Here is a 15,098-nt window from a genome sequence, read left to right as displayed (position 1 = left end):
ACAAATGGAGTCTGCAAAAAAAATATTGTTGGCTGAGTTTTGTTTCCGGCCAAAACCAAGTACCATCTATAGAAAACAAGGTAACGCAAAGTTTTGGAAGACTTTCTGCCAGCAGATGTTACAATATCAAGGCTAATTAAACAGTCACGTAAAGCTGCAAATATGCTGACACACCGTATTAAAACGTCGAATAAAGAATGGAGATATCTCAAAATGGTCTGAAATTTTTGACAGGAGGTTTGAGCAGAAACCCTGTTGTGTTTCTGCTGCGCTACTGCTACAGCTGTTACAGTAGACAAAGAGACCCTGCGGAGGATAGTGAGGGGAGCTGAGGTCACTGTATTGTCCAGTATTTGCTCCTGCACTGTGACAGAAAAAGAGCACATCCTGATCAAGGGAGAAATATAAATATATATATTGCCAAACAAGAAAAACATCACAGTGGACCTGCTCCCACAGTTTCTACTTCAAAACATTCAATAGCCACCCCACTCTGTTTTGCTTTTCACCTGCGATGTGCGGCTGAAAAAGCGGCTCTCCCTCCCCTCTCCCCTCTTCCTCTTCACCTCTCCTCATCCCGCTATCACATCGGACAGGGTCTACTTATAGTAGCACGCCAGGGAGAGGAGAATGGGGAGAGAAAGGGTATTATGACAGCGAGGGGAGGAAAGAGAGGGAGCGACAGAAAAGAAGGGCAGACAGGGTATTATGAACGAGAGGGATGAGAGCAGTGAAGGCATTTGGAGTCTTTATTCGCTTTCCTAAGCCTCGGGCTCTGCTCCCAATCCGATTGGTCGATACGGCCAGCCATGTAAATGAAATGCAAAGCAGAGAGACCCTGACTTCCCTTTGCCAATTTGTGGGGGCCTTTCTCTCTATCTCCACTAATGGTTTCGTTTTTTTATCAGTCTGTCTTCCTTGATACCTTACGCATTTCCACCTCGATATCACAGTCTCCCACCTTCAGCCGCTGATTCTTCCCTTCGCACTGTGGAATATTATGACTTGTCTTTTATTTCTAGAAAAGCTCAACTATGAGTTTCTTTAATGTTCAGTTTAAAGAATTTTAATCCAGCAAGTTATTTTAATATATCCTGGGAAACTCCAGCAGTGGTTCAGAATGGGTTTACCTGCATGTGTGCAGCATTGTGCAGGTGCATATTTTCATTCATCTTCTGCCTCTTTAAAGTGTATTAGACAGTCTTTCTGGGATGTTGCAATGTTTGAGGGTTTGTTTGTGATTGCTGCAGCCTATAAAATTACTGATTTTTACAGAACTTTTTAAAAAAAGTTGCGACCAAAGTTGCAAGTTTTTTTAAGCTTCACCCTCTTTTTTGCCATAACACAGTAGTCTTACAAAAAAGATGAAATTCCTGCACACAACCTAGTCAAAATTTAATAAAGCAAATAATAATTTTGCACAACTGCACTGTGGCACACTTGCTGTAAATTTATTACATATACATATCTGCATGTTTTAATCTCTATAAGGACTGCTCTTAAATTGCATTTTATATTTTACAGCACTTTACTTTATAATTACAATTTGTAGCATTTTATATTTATTTTATTTTATATACAACTAGTTGTTACTGTGTCTTGTCTTTATGCTGCAACTGCAAAGTAATTTCCCTGCTGGGATGGATAAAGTACTTCTATTCTATTCTATTCTAATCTATTCTAATATTTTGAAGCACCTTCTTGAAATAGCACCCTTAATACAAATGCAATCATGTCCTGAGGAGCTGTCAAAGATGCAAAGTAAGTATTCAATGTTGGTCGTTAAAAGTTAACATGAGCATAAAAATAAAAAAAATAGGAAAATGTTACAGCTAGCACACACATGCTTTCATCCTGCAGGTTGGCTAGTTAGTAGGGTTTTAAGGTGATTGGTTGAAATTCTGTCGGGTGCAGTGATTGGCCAGAAAACATTTGGGTGATTGGTTAGATTTGCAACAAGTTTGTTCTGACTGGTGAAAATTGCAAGTCAGGTCAAAATTTAATGAGTGAATTTGCATTAATAGTTGCGATCGCGACATCATAACTTCCTGGACGTGCTTATTACAACACATAAGCACGTTCCTTTTGTTTAATGGTAAAGAGTGGACCAGGAATGTGATCCAGAGTATCTTGCAAAAGTCTGTTTATCCAATCAACTCAAAAATATTTCAGTGACTATCTGAAATCAAATTCATTTGAACAGATTGTCTTCAGAAGAATGGCATTTGTAGTAAAAGATGATTCCAAAAAGTGTGTTTTTATTCATAAGAAATGTTGAAAACCATGTTGGCTTTCATTCACCCAACAATTATTGTCCTCATTGCACTGGTCTACAGCATAAACCAACATACCAATAAAGTACATTGGTTGTTTTTGGTATTAACCTAGAAAAATGCGAAAACATTACAAGTGGTGTGAAAGCTTTTGGAAAGCGTTGTATAATTAAAAGGAGAGTGTCTCTCCAGTGGTTTAAAGCTTGACTGTGAGCCTTTGCTGTTTGGTCATTTATTTATTTCACAGAGTCTAATCAGCACCAGCAGCGTTTGCTGCTTTTACTGGATGGGAGAGGACGACTGATGACAGCTTTAAGTGCCGACAAATGCCACAGTCTGTCCCAGATTAAAGAGGCCAGCCGCCGTAATCCCTGTAATGCCGCCAAATTGGTATTTCCTTCCTTTCCCTTTGCTGAATTGGGCATCACAGAGACTGAGAGGGTGTCAAAAGGCATTGGTCCGACTTGAATTTATCCACTCTGTACGTTCATTTAATTGGTGTTTCACCAAAACGCATTATATTTTCTAAATTATAGAAGGAAATTGCTCCAAATATCGTAAATAATGGGGAACTGTGTAACTTTGACAAGGAAACTGGCTGGTGTGATTTGTAAATAAACCTAATAAAAACCAACAGCAATTGGACGACTGAGAGAGGAAATTAAGGGGATCAAATATTAAAGAAGGACAGTAAAACAAAGTTACATGCACACAAAAAAATGTCCAGGAATGAGAAATGGTCAGCGGTCGGTCTTATTTGTGAAGTGTTCATTGTGAAAACATTGCCACCTACAGGCGGCTATGAAAAATACACAGCCTTGGGCTCACCACTAATGATAAACTCTAATGAATTATCAAGACAGATAATTTAGATAGTCTGAAATCACTAAACAACGACCCTCTGTATGTTTCTAGTACATAGATAGACACTGTAGCTGACAATAAAACTAAATGTTGTAAAAATGTATACTTCTGATTACAGTCAAATCTGCTAGAATAATAATAATTATCAATGCAACATGAAAAAACCTCTTTTCTTGTAGCAAACGTTTTAAAATGCTCATTAAATGGAATGATAAAATTGTCAAAACATGCAGAGAAATGCTTTAGTGATCATAACTAATTCATAGCAGGAGAAAGTAACTAAATTGGCTTTGTGGCAGAGATCAAATGCTGTTTTTGGTTAACTTTTTGTCCCTTATAAAAATGCTTGTTACTAATTTGTTCAAGGCTTAATTTTTGCTGTATATTCTACTTAAAAAGCTGTTTTTCCTTTAATAAATAACAGGCCTGCCAACCCCTGGGTATTGTCCAGGGCTCTTGTTGACCTCCTGGTGAGTTTTTGGCACGTTCTTGGAGTTACTTGTGTTGGTCTGGCCACTCCTGAGAAAGTTTTCAACTGTTCCATCTTTTTCTCCGTATGTGGATTGTGACTCTCACTGTGATTCCCTGGAGTCCCCATTAACTTTAAACATAGAGCCAGCAACATTCTGCATCCATTTCACAGTGTCCAACACAGAAGAGAATGAAACCAAGTTAATCCGTCATATCGTCCAATGGTTCTAAAATCGGTTGTGGTTTGAGGTGCCACTCCTGGATCATCAGTCAAATGCATCTCACCACCCTTTGAAAACTTTCTGGAGGCGCCCCTTTACTTTAGCGAGAAGAGACTCACCACAACACAACATCCTGTTCAACCTCCTACAGCCCCATCCCATCAACCCTTTCCTTGTTGGTACACCAACCACCCCCAACCCTCCATACTGCCGCCTTCCACCCGACATCACCCTGCCAAGCTGACAGTTCCAAGCTCCGTGAAAAATGAGTCTCGTTCGCATTACAATCGCGCGGGACAGATTCCATTAGCTCTATCTGAAATTGAGCACGGGAAGTAGGGAGCGGGAGGCAACGGCGCATGCCCTTATCGGAGTGAGAGGGCGAGCTCCACTGACGTCACTAATCCACCGGGTGGGATTGAGCGGGCACACACCTACAGGGGAAGACAACTTGGGTCGCGACAAAGAGAGCACTCACACTCTTTCGTTACGAGCCGCACAACAACAGGTAACACGTCCCGGTGGAAGGACAACCAAACAAACAACAAAAAAAGCCCACATATGCAAATATCCCACAAGCTTAACACTTCTGCAATGTAATGAAAATGAGTCAAATTTGCATCTCGGTAAAGGACATGATGAAACTGGCAGAAAACAGGCGACAGATCAGCTCCCGGCCTCTGTGAGTGTTTGTGTGTGTTCCCTGGAAGAGCGCTGGCAGGTCTGTTCCAGCGGCGCTGCTCGTGGGATTGGTGTCACTCTGTCACTCCATGATGAAACTGAGCCTCTCACGCTCTCTCTGTTTGATCTCCAACTCTGCTCTCTCTCTCTCACACACGCAAACATTTCTGCCCTCAAACATGAACGCGTTCCACATCAGCACACACGTGCATTTTTCACCCCACACAAACCCCCCAGTGTCCTCCTGCTCACAGCTATTAACCCTTGACACATAAATCCAAGGGTACGTGGGTGCGTTATTAGCTGTGTGCGCAAGTGGGAGAGTGGATGGGGTTAATCTTAGTGTAGTGTGGATCTTTTCACACAAGATCACTCAATTTAAATAGCGCAAGAACACTTTGATGTCTCCGGCACTCTCCCTCCTTTCTTCGCTCTCCATCTCTCATCCCACCCCTCTAATTTGCTTCGTGTTGCCCCCCTCTGTGGCCCAGCGATAAGGTGTAATGAGAAATGTTTTCAAAACGGCTCTCACCTTTCACGCTGTGTTAATTGAGTGTGTGCTTGATACGGCAGAAGAGGGGAGAGAAGCGCTATCGTTCCCTGACCGCTGAAGGTGCCTGCGGGATGAAACAGGAGTTTTCCCCAAACAAGGGGAAGCGAGGCCGGAACATGCGCTTGCATCATCTGACAGCCCTCAAAGAGACAAAGTAATGAGAGGATGTACCATCTTCATTAGCTGTCATTTACAGAGAATTACAGCAACAGCACCTCGAGGCAGTTATCGGTCACGCAGTGAGAGAGGCGTCGGGGAAGAGGGGGGAAGATGTGAGAACAGAGGCTCACTTTGGCCTGAATTCACTTAGGCTCCTTTGAGGGGGCGCCTGCAGAAAGTTTTTATGGAGGTGGCCAGATGAGAACCACTTATCTCGTTTGTAAAACAATTCTGTAATGAACCTGCAAAGACATGGCCCCTGTCTAAGCTGCCTCAGGCCATTCATAGATCACTAATCAAACTGGCCACTTGTGCAAGCTTTCTAAAGCCCATTCTCCAAAGTCAAGTCTCACTCTCACTGGTTTTGGGGATGCAGAGCAGAACCAGAACCAGAAGACCTATGAGGTCTGGAAGGTTGATACAACAACAGACATTTAATGTATTGTGGGGCTGAGCCGTTCAGTGATTTACAAACTAACAGCAGTATTTTAAAGTCTGTTCTCTGAGCCACTGGGAGCCAGTGTAGGGACTGTAGAACTGGTGTTAAGTGCTGTATCTTCCTGGTTTTAGTCAGAACGTCAGCAGCAACATTCTGGATCAGCTGCAGCTGGAGGACTGATTTTTGTAGACAGGCCAGTGAAGACGCTGTTGCGATAATCAATGCAACTGAAGATAAAGGCATGGATGAGTTTCTCTAGATCTCTCTGAGACATTAGTCCTTTAATCCTGGAAATGTTCTTCAGGTTATAGAAGGCCGACTTTGTAACTGTCTTAATGTGGCTCTGAAAGTTCACGTCAGAGTCCATCACTACTCCCAGGTTTCGGGCCTGATCTCTAGGTTTTAGTTGTAATAACTGAAGCTGTGCACTGACTCTAGATCGTTCCTCTTTAGGTCCAAAGATAATAACTTCAGTTTTGTTTTTGTTCAGCTGGAGGACGTTTTGGCACATCCACACATTTATCTGTTCACTGTTTGGATGGGTTCTGAGTCACCTGGTGACATAGTAATGTAGAGCTGTGCATCATCAGCGTAATTATGGTAACTAATCTTATTTCTTGTTATAACCTGAGTTAGTGGGAGCATATGGTTATTGAATAAGAGGGGTCTGCTTCAATGAGAAGTTACCTATTGAAACGAAGAAATCCCTGTTCTTTATGTAATATTTGAATCAACTGAGTACTGGACCAAAGAGTCCTACCCAACTCTCTGGTCCAACATTGTATGATTTAAGAATCATATAATGTAAGTTTTTAGGATGACTTTTTTAGTTTCTGTCTCATAGTTAAGGTGTGCCTAGAATAAAAATTACTGCTGAAACTTAATAAATTGGTGGTCTATCAAATACTTTTTTCCCCCACTGCACATACATGTATTGTGTGTTTGTCGTCTTTTAACTAAGTAAAACTTGGAAAAAATGCTGAGAGAAATTGCTAATTGGAGATTGTACCTCCAATTGTACCTGCAAATGGAAGTGCAATTGTACGTTGTTGGAATCCTAAAGTCCTTATGTATTTTTCCATATATGATGTCTAAGATGTTAAAGCAATAAAGCAAACAGACAGATGATGGGTCAGGTTTAGGTTCCCACAACTGTCTCAGTGAACAGGTATCTCCATGACAGCGGATGAGCCGTGTGTGACAGGTGTTAAACAGATTACCTTGTCTGTAATAATCTCATCCGCCTACATCCATGCTGGGCCTGTCCAACTAAAATGATGATGTGGGATGACAGAATCCACAGGGGGAAGCTCCATTTGTCGAGCTACGAGACCCTCTGGATTACCACTCCGGAGCCACAGCATCATCAACATCATCATCATCACCCTAACAGGATAACACAGCATAATAAACTCCTTAAAATAATCAAACTTATTACAACCTAACCCTTGTTTAATACATCCGACTCAGCTTACTTGGTCTGGTATCCTCTAACAGTGGAGCCACAAAAGAGAATAGACAAGAGAACACAGGAAAGCAGATTGCGGTGCATTAATATTGGCATTAATTGGATTTGGAAATTACGCAGCTAATTTCTTCCAGTGGCTCAGTAAAATATGTAGAAGCAAAAAAAAAAAAGGATGTGAAAGTCTTAATTAATCGTCTCTGGCTCCGGCTTAATTAAAGTTTCCCAGTGTATGGAGGTAATGGGGGTTAGATGAAACAATTGCAGAAACGCCCTCCCTTGCTACCTCTGTAACAGAGTAGAGTCCGCTGAGGGTTCAGATTTTAGGCCCTTTGATTAACACACACACACAAGACACACAACAGTCCCCATAACAGAAACCTTCTAGTGTCCAATGAGGGATTCAGAATAATTAGCTAGGATCAAAACCGAAGAATCCATCCACTGAGACTTCAGCTGTTATACATAGTACCTCCACCAAACGCGCAACACGATACATAAAAGCTACAACATATTTCCTAGTGTGATGGTAAGGGGGCCTGGAATTAAAATAAGCAGTGTGTAATGGCACGTCACATGGGTTGTGCACTTTAGGATAATATGAACAGAAAATGAAAACTACTGATAACAGCTTTGGAAAAAAGGATTTAAATACTATTACTGATGTCACTCAATAAATAATATGTAAATCTTTGAAGAAGTTTATATGTGATCATTAATTGTCTTATTAAAAGAAATATGAAGTTGTTCAAACCCAAAGGCCACACAATAGTTTGGGGGGGTTTTGTACCAGAAACATATGATTGTTAGTATTGGCACCCTACTGGGTGTTAAAAAATTAGAGAATCGAAAAGGTTCAGGATTGATTTAATCTACACTATTCAGACTCAGTAATACATTACCAGAAAATTTGTTGTTTGATGTGATACAATACAATTAACATTTTTGACATATTTATTTAGTACCTGGGCATTTAATGTATTTTTTTCCCGCAAAAAATGTTTTCTGACGATAAAAACGCAGATGAGTAATGAAGCATCATCTCCCATTACAGGGCTTCCCAAAATACATTCTTAAAAAAGAAAAGACACAATTATACTTTGTGTGACTTTAGGTCAATGACATCACAAAGTGCGCAAAACTGGTCAGCTTAAACACTGCTGCAGATGAAGGACCTTTGACCTCTTACGACGTGATTTCTGTAGCATTCGAGTTGCATTTGGGTTTTCTTGTTGGCAAATGTTTTTGAAATGGACTTTTCTGAAATATGACTCCAGCTTTACAGTATAAGGTAAAGACATTTGAAGGTGGAATTTGATAAGAGACCGGAAAATAAGTTGAAAAGGCAAGAAAAAATACAAATAGCACTATAAAGGACTTTGTTTAAATGCCTTTTGCTGTGTCACTATTTTTGGTAAGGTAGATTTTGTTGACCCACCCATTGTCTACATTTGAAGATAATAGTTAATGTTTCGCAGCAAAATAAGAGTGCAGAAAATCTAAAAACTGATCATGAGATTATTTCTATTAATTGCTACTACATATAAAAAATAGTTTCGTTAATTTTTACAAAATTCCTTGGCAAGCAGCTTTGTAATTCTTGATCTTCAGGTTTTGACCGAAGTCCCTTCCTTATAAAAATCAAAATGATTTCTGTCTTTTTATGTTCTAGAAGAAAGCAATGTTTTGGGGGAAATATGATGCTTGGTCCAGATCTCAGCAGTAAATCCAATCCACTCAACAGCACAGACTCGCTTCACGTAGTTAAATGTCATAATACTTCCCAAAATTAAGATAGTTTCTCCTACACATAGACTGAGATCGCTCTAAAACATTTTAAATGCATCACTGAGATACCATGACGCACTCCTCTTTGAAAGAAAAGACTCCTCCTCGGGCTTCAAAAAGTCACATAATTTCTGAACAAACTTCTGAAAGAAACGACTCGCAGCGAGTCTTTCACTCCTTGGATTCTTTGCTGTCTCCTCAATAGCTTTTTTGAGAATCGGGCGTTCTGTAATTTTCAGCTTCTTATCATATTTCCATGCCGACGTACCGTATTTGACTGCCAAAACTGCTCATTAAAGCAGATGAGTGTTTTAAAGCGGTGATGCAATCTAAAGCAACCACCGGAGACGAGCTCGTGCCTGAATAAGCCTCAGCTCTGGCAGAGGGCGCCCCCTGCTGGAAGCACATTTACCTTAAGAAGTGCAAAATAATAAGAAAAAAAAAAGTTTTCTTTTTAATCTGGTTTATTGACATGTGTATAGCGATTGTCTGTGCACCGGACAATTACAGAAGAACATGATATAAAATAATACAAAATAGCTGTACATAAGATATAGTCAAAGGAATGCATTGTTATTTGTGAGGTTTGTCAGCTACTCACTCACCTACATCAAGGAGAGCTTAGAAGTTGAGGAGTTTGAGGTCTCGCCATCTGAAATAAGGGTCAGTGAATACACATGAAAAAAAAACTACATTTGTGAAGAGCTTATGATATCACTGGTGGTATTGAACAAATTAATGCTGTGCTAAAATACTGTGAGAAGCTTGCTCAATCGCTAAGGCCTAAACGAAATAAAGAAAATAACACGTGGACACCTATAAATCAACGAAGACTAAACGTAAGCAAATATTACAGAAGAGAAAAAGGAGCAAAGAAAAAGCAAAATGAGGGTGCTGCAACAGTTCATCCATCCACATGCCAATTATAGGCAGAGATCTTAAGTACAATTCACTGAGACTGACACGATTCATAACCGCCAGCTGATATTTGCCTGTTGGAGTCGGTTTTTCCTCCTTTTTTTTAATAACAGCACCCTTTCATGCCTATTGGCACGCTTGTTGAAGTAGATGCGTAGAGAGCCTGAAAATAAACCCACCAAAGTTCTTACTTTTGGACAGCTTCAAAAAGATTGAAACCATTCATCTGACAAAAAAAAAATTAAAAATACACACATATATATATAAATATATATATATTACAGGATTCCTGTAAACTGATGCAGTTTTGTCATTTAGACTTTAAAAGTTGATCAGTTTCCAGGAACATTTTAATCAGTAATTTGTGATTCTCTGGGGTTGCAACACAGAGGCACGTTTCTGTAAGCCGCTCTTCAAAACAGGAAAAACAAGAGACCACACCGATCAGATTAGGTAGGTGTGTTGATCTTCATAGGTTAGCGGGGAGGCTAAAACAAAATAAATACTCCCCTTTACAGTCAAAGCTATAATTAATCATCTTTTTGAATGACAGGAATTGTAACAAACAAGGCTAGACAGGGGCCCGAGATTTAGCTTTAGCGAAGTCTCCATAGCAACCACACAATTTAAGGATTTACACCCGGTTTTACCAGAGGTGCCGATAACTTGAGTATGGTGCTGTTGAAAGGCTCGTCTTTGGCGATCATGACCAGTGTGGTGTATGCATATGGAAGGAGTTATTATCAATATACGGTAATATGAATTTCAGCTGGCACTGCAGCACAAAATCAACTTGGATCAGGGGTGTCCAAACTTTTTGCCACACAGGCTAAAATGTTCAAGTTGAAAGGACTCATAGGCCACGACATTTTTAATTTTTGCCTGCTTATATTTTGAACTAAACGTGCAATATTTTAGTGAAATAATCCAAGTGGTATGATTTTTGTAAATTTTTATCCAGAAATATATATATTTTAAAAAAAGTCAAATTTTTGGATCAATTGTTTCCTACTTTCTTTTAAGTGTGTCATCATATGTGGTGTGGATCACAGGCTGCCCAAAAATAATTTCAAAGCTTGATTGCAGCCTTGTTTGAAATGCATCATGAGCTGGTAAGCCAATTATTTCAGGTGAGATATATTTGTTCAAAATTGCAAACATATCTCAGTCTCAAGTCTTCTGGACACCACTGGTCATCAAGCCTTCTTTACCTCAAGCAGCTGAATATAATCACAAACTTTCTGCTTTCTCTATGTTGCACTAGGGTTGCCCTGCCAGCTGTGACTCTGAGATCGCTAATCCTGAGCTACTGTTATTGTCACAACACAACTTATTCACCACACAATAAATCCGGCATTCAGGCTTCAAATGGGTAAAAAAACAAAAAAAAAACAAGACAAAAACGTCACATTCCAAAATCGGCACGTTTTGAAGTATTTTAGGACGCGTTTTTTTTTTTTTTTAACGGCTGAATGAAACATGTGCCAAGTCAATCAACATCCTGCAGAAGAATTATTGGAAAATGTTAGCATAGCAGTACAAGATGAGTCATTTATGGAGTTATATCAAGAACCACGTTAATTTTTTAGGGATGCACGACATATCGACACTTGCTGATATTAGTAATTCTATAATATATTTGTCCGATAAATAAAAATGGGAGGATCTTTTTTTTCATCTTGTTTGTTTTGGTAGGGGCAGGGGAGAAGGTTGGTCATGTGACATTCAAAGTGATGCAGTGCAGGATTGTGGGTATTTTAACTGAAAGTGTGGTCAATTTGTTTAAGGTGTCAAAAGGGTAACAAAATAATAAATAATATCGGTAAATATTGGTTATCAGCCACAACAGCGATATTAATATCGGATATCGTTACTGGCCCAAATTTTCATATCCGTGCATCCCGGTATTTTTTAAGACTCGTTTTCTTTATTTTTTTTCCCCTGGAAACAACAGCACAAAACTTTGAAAAAACAAACAAACAAGGCTAACTAAGGACTCGGAAGACAACCTTTATAGTGACATACTCGCTCAGCGTGAGTAACAAACTCGCAAACCACCGTGCAACGTTTCTGAGTAAGTGTCCGTGTAGCGTAAATACTGTCCAGCGCATGCGAGCTGGACACGGTTCCCGTGTGAGCGTGTATAACTGACTTCTTCATGTCTTCCACACTTGAGGCTATTTATTGAAAAAAAAAAAAAACCTTTTCAAGCTAGTTCACCAAGCTACACCATAATATCCAGTTACAAAAATAGTATCACAATATAGACCATTGAGTATGAGCACCAGCGAAGGCTAAACATAGCCCGAGTATTTGGCTACATTCATTGTCTGGGCAATGTTTCATGGTAGCAGTGTGGAAGTGGACACAGTGTTGGTAATGTCTTCTCATTCACGGGCTCTCCTAATCTACCGCACAGTTACAGCTGGGCACAACTTGCTCACACCATGTAGGAATAATTAACTAGACCCACTGCGAATAGAAAAATAGTTATTAAATTTTTTTTTTTTGTTTGTTTGCTTTGAACATTGAACATCTAAAAGAATTCCTCCCGCTTCCCCCAAAATAAAGCCCTCCCCCTTTTCTTAACAAAATAGTTTGTTTTTTTCCCCCCTTTGAAACAAAAGGTTTTTTTTTCTTTTCGAGGTCACGAACCACACCGCCCCTTCCGTCACACCAACACGGACCCTGTCAGAAGACGTTCAGCGACCCAAGGTGCGTTCAGAATCGAAGCAGATCAGAACCCGTCGACTTCCTTTAAGATGGCGAGGACGCTACGCAGAATCTGGTGAACGGAGCACACCTCTGGTTGACCTCTGAACCTGGAAAACCCTTTTTTTTCCCTTCCCCTTGAGCTTCTAGGAACAGCCAACCGAACGCCTGGCTAGACGTAGAAAAATCACGTAGCTTATCTATGCAAGTGCTATTATTGCTTTGGAGAGTTGTGAAGTGAAGTGAACCCAGTTTTATTTCCCTGCCTTTGTTTATCCTCATTCTGCTTCATAACTGAGGTTATGGTACGGCTTCTCGCAAATGTATTACTATCCTTTTAACTTTTTCACAACCGGTTACAATCGTGAGCTTCATTGCACTTTGTTGGGGGTATTACACAAAGTAGTTTTTATTCCAAACTTTGTCCTAAACCATTCCAATTACTCTCTGACTGCATGTTGAAAGTAGTTGCCCTGCAGTGCCTGATATTTTTTGGGCCACAATTGACCTGTTTTTAGCTCCAACCATCTTCTATCCACTCTGACATTAACGCAAACTAAAGTTTCTTCTCAACATTCTTCCACTAAGGCCAGATTTGTGGTGTACACAAACATGCAGTCGACCCACTATCTCATCTAAACTCTTTTTACCAATTAGCTTGGTGGGACTGGACTTTAGATATGGGGTTATCAGAGTAAATACAAAAGCACACCACACTTTTCAGATTTTGGTTTGCAATAAAATAAATTTACCAGAACCATTCATAATTTTTCTTCCACTCCCCAATTATCCCTTACTTTGTGCTGGTCTGTCAGATAAAATCTTTTTTTTTTTTTTTTTTTAAAGACAAAATGTGAAAAAGTTTAACGTGTGAATACTTTTGAAAGGTGCCGTACGTAATGCTTACTCTGTCGCTTAAGAGATCACCAAGGGGATTCGTTTACATGAGTATCTGTGCATAGATTTAACACTAGAAGGATTGATGAAGACAAAGGAGAACAACGTGCACAATTAAATGGATAAGTTGGAACGTTCATATAAGCCTTCCTGTTTCAGGCGCTAACACAAAAAAACTGGGGAAGATGACGAAAGTAATTGAAGGCAGTAAAAGTTACGGCCACAGTGACGCTGAGACCATTTCTATTAAAAGGATCTTCAGAATGTGGCGACTTACGTAACATCAGCGGGAGAAGTGCCAGTGGACTGAATGAACACGGCTGCAATTAATGCTGGAAAAGAGAAAGTCAAGGCCATTTGTTTTGTATGTGCAAAAAAGCTACTTAAGATTTCACACTCTGAAGAGAATTAAAAAGGATGTTTGAACCTGACAGTGTGTTGTTAGAGTACGACGGGGCAGAGTCATCTTATAGTGAGGGATTTTTAAAAGCTCAAGCAGCGTCACCAAAGATTCTCTTTACGTTCCACGCAACAAATATTAGCTCACTCTGTTTCTGTTGGATTAGAAGAATCACTATCTACTTGTTAGTACTGATTAGTCTGTCACGTCCTCCTGATCTTGACGCTCTGAAGGATAAACAAGGGGACGGATTGACATTCTGTAGCACAACGTTGCGAGAGCGTGATCGAACACTCAGAACGCATATGCTGCCCTGACAGCCATGCTAGACACTGAACTGATTCATCACTCATTGACGTTTGCCACGAGAATGAGGCTCAAGTAGCTTCCTGTGGTTGGGATGGTGGTTACTGAAAGTCCAGCTAGTCGATGGGGCCCTGGAAGATGAGCCGTATCCAGCCAGGGGTACTGAGGGCGGCGGAGCAGAAGGGGCAGACTGGCCTGAATGCGTGTGTCCCGTGGGGCAGAGGCGTCTCGGCCCAGTATTTGGCTGTCCTCTCCGAGCAGACGTGGCCGCACGGTACGAAGGCGTGAGAGGGCGCTCCGGCGTCCACGTACACAGCAGGCTCAGAGCCCAGCCACAGCGGCACGTAGGGGCCCACGCTTCTGCATAGGGGGCATTCCCGGCGCTTGGTGGAGCCCTCACCCTCCCCGGGGTCCTCCACCCTCTCAGATCTCTGGCCCCAGTCGTGGCGTCCGTGGACGTGGCCGCACGTGAGGTAGACCCAGGGCTGACGCTCTTCAAGGCTGCAGCAACAAATCAACGCGACGTAGCGTCACGCAATTCCTTGTATGTTAGTAACAATGCAGTACTGGTAAAAATTGGTGTTAATCTGGGTCTCTGCAGGTTTCATCAACTCAAATTTAAGACGTTTTAAGACCCTATGAGGCTAGTATGAGTGAAAATTAAGACCTGTATCGCTAAAAATGTACTATATATATATTTATATAGGTACATACATTTAAGACTTTTTAAGTTTGTGCATTTTGCAAAATTTAGCTTGTACCCAGGATAAACGCAAAGGTACAAGTACATGAAGGGTAGCTTCATGTACTAGCATGAAGCTATCCTCAATTTCTGGGTGCGACTCAAACATTTGCCAAATAGAAAAGTCATGCGTGACAAAACTCCCAACTACATAGCATATGCAAGATTAAATAGTCTTACCACGTCAAACCTTAGGACCTGTATCATGG

At 40.7% G+C, this 15,098-nt stretch overlaps 1 protein-coding gene across 8 annotated transcripts in view; it reads right to left on the bottom strand.

Moving 5' to 3' along the window:
* LOC122824978 (E3 ubiquitin-protein ligase pellino homolog 2-like) overlaps positions 1-15,098 on the bottom strand; it is a 48,845-nt gene that overhangs the window by 26,863 nt on the left and 6,884 nt on the right. For 2 of the 8 annotated variants that reach the window (XM_044105968.1, XM_044105969.1), the window contains exon 7: positions 6,882-7,047. The exons of 1 other annotated variant lie outside the window; for it this stretch is intronic. In XM_044105968.1, coding sequence (XP_043961903.1) covers positions 6,906-7,047 — 142 coding nt within the window. In that variant the 3' untranslated portion in view covers positions 6,882-6,905. Of the gene's footprint in view, positions 1-6,881; positions 7,048-7,136; positions 7,180-8,753; positions 8,758-9,378; positions 14,649-15,098 lie in introns of those variants that run through there. 5 more of the 8 variants (XR_006369569.1, XM_044105970.1, XM_044105973.1 and 2 more) reach the window with 5 other exon arrangements.

This window comes from Gambusia affinis, linkage group LG22 (assembly GCF_019740435.1).
Source record: "Gambusia affinis linkage group LG22, SWU_Gaff_1.0, whole genome shotgun sequence".
Classification (NCBI taxonomy): Eukaryota; Metazoa; Chordata; class Actinopteri; order Cyprinodontiformes; family Poeciliidae; genus Gambusia; species Gambusia affinis.
Note: the sequence above shows the minus strand (reverse complement) of the source record. Positions and strands in the feature narration are given on the sequence as shown.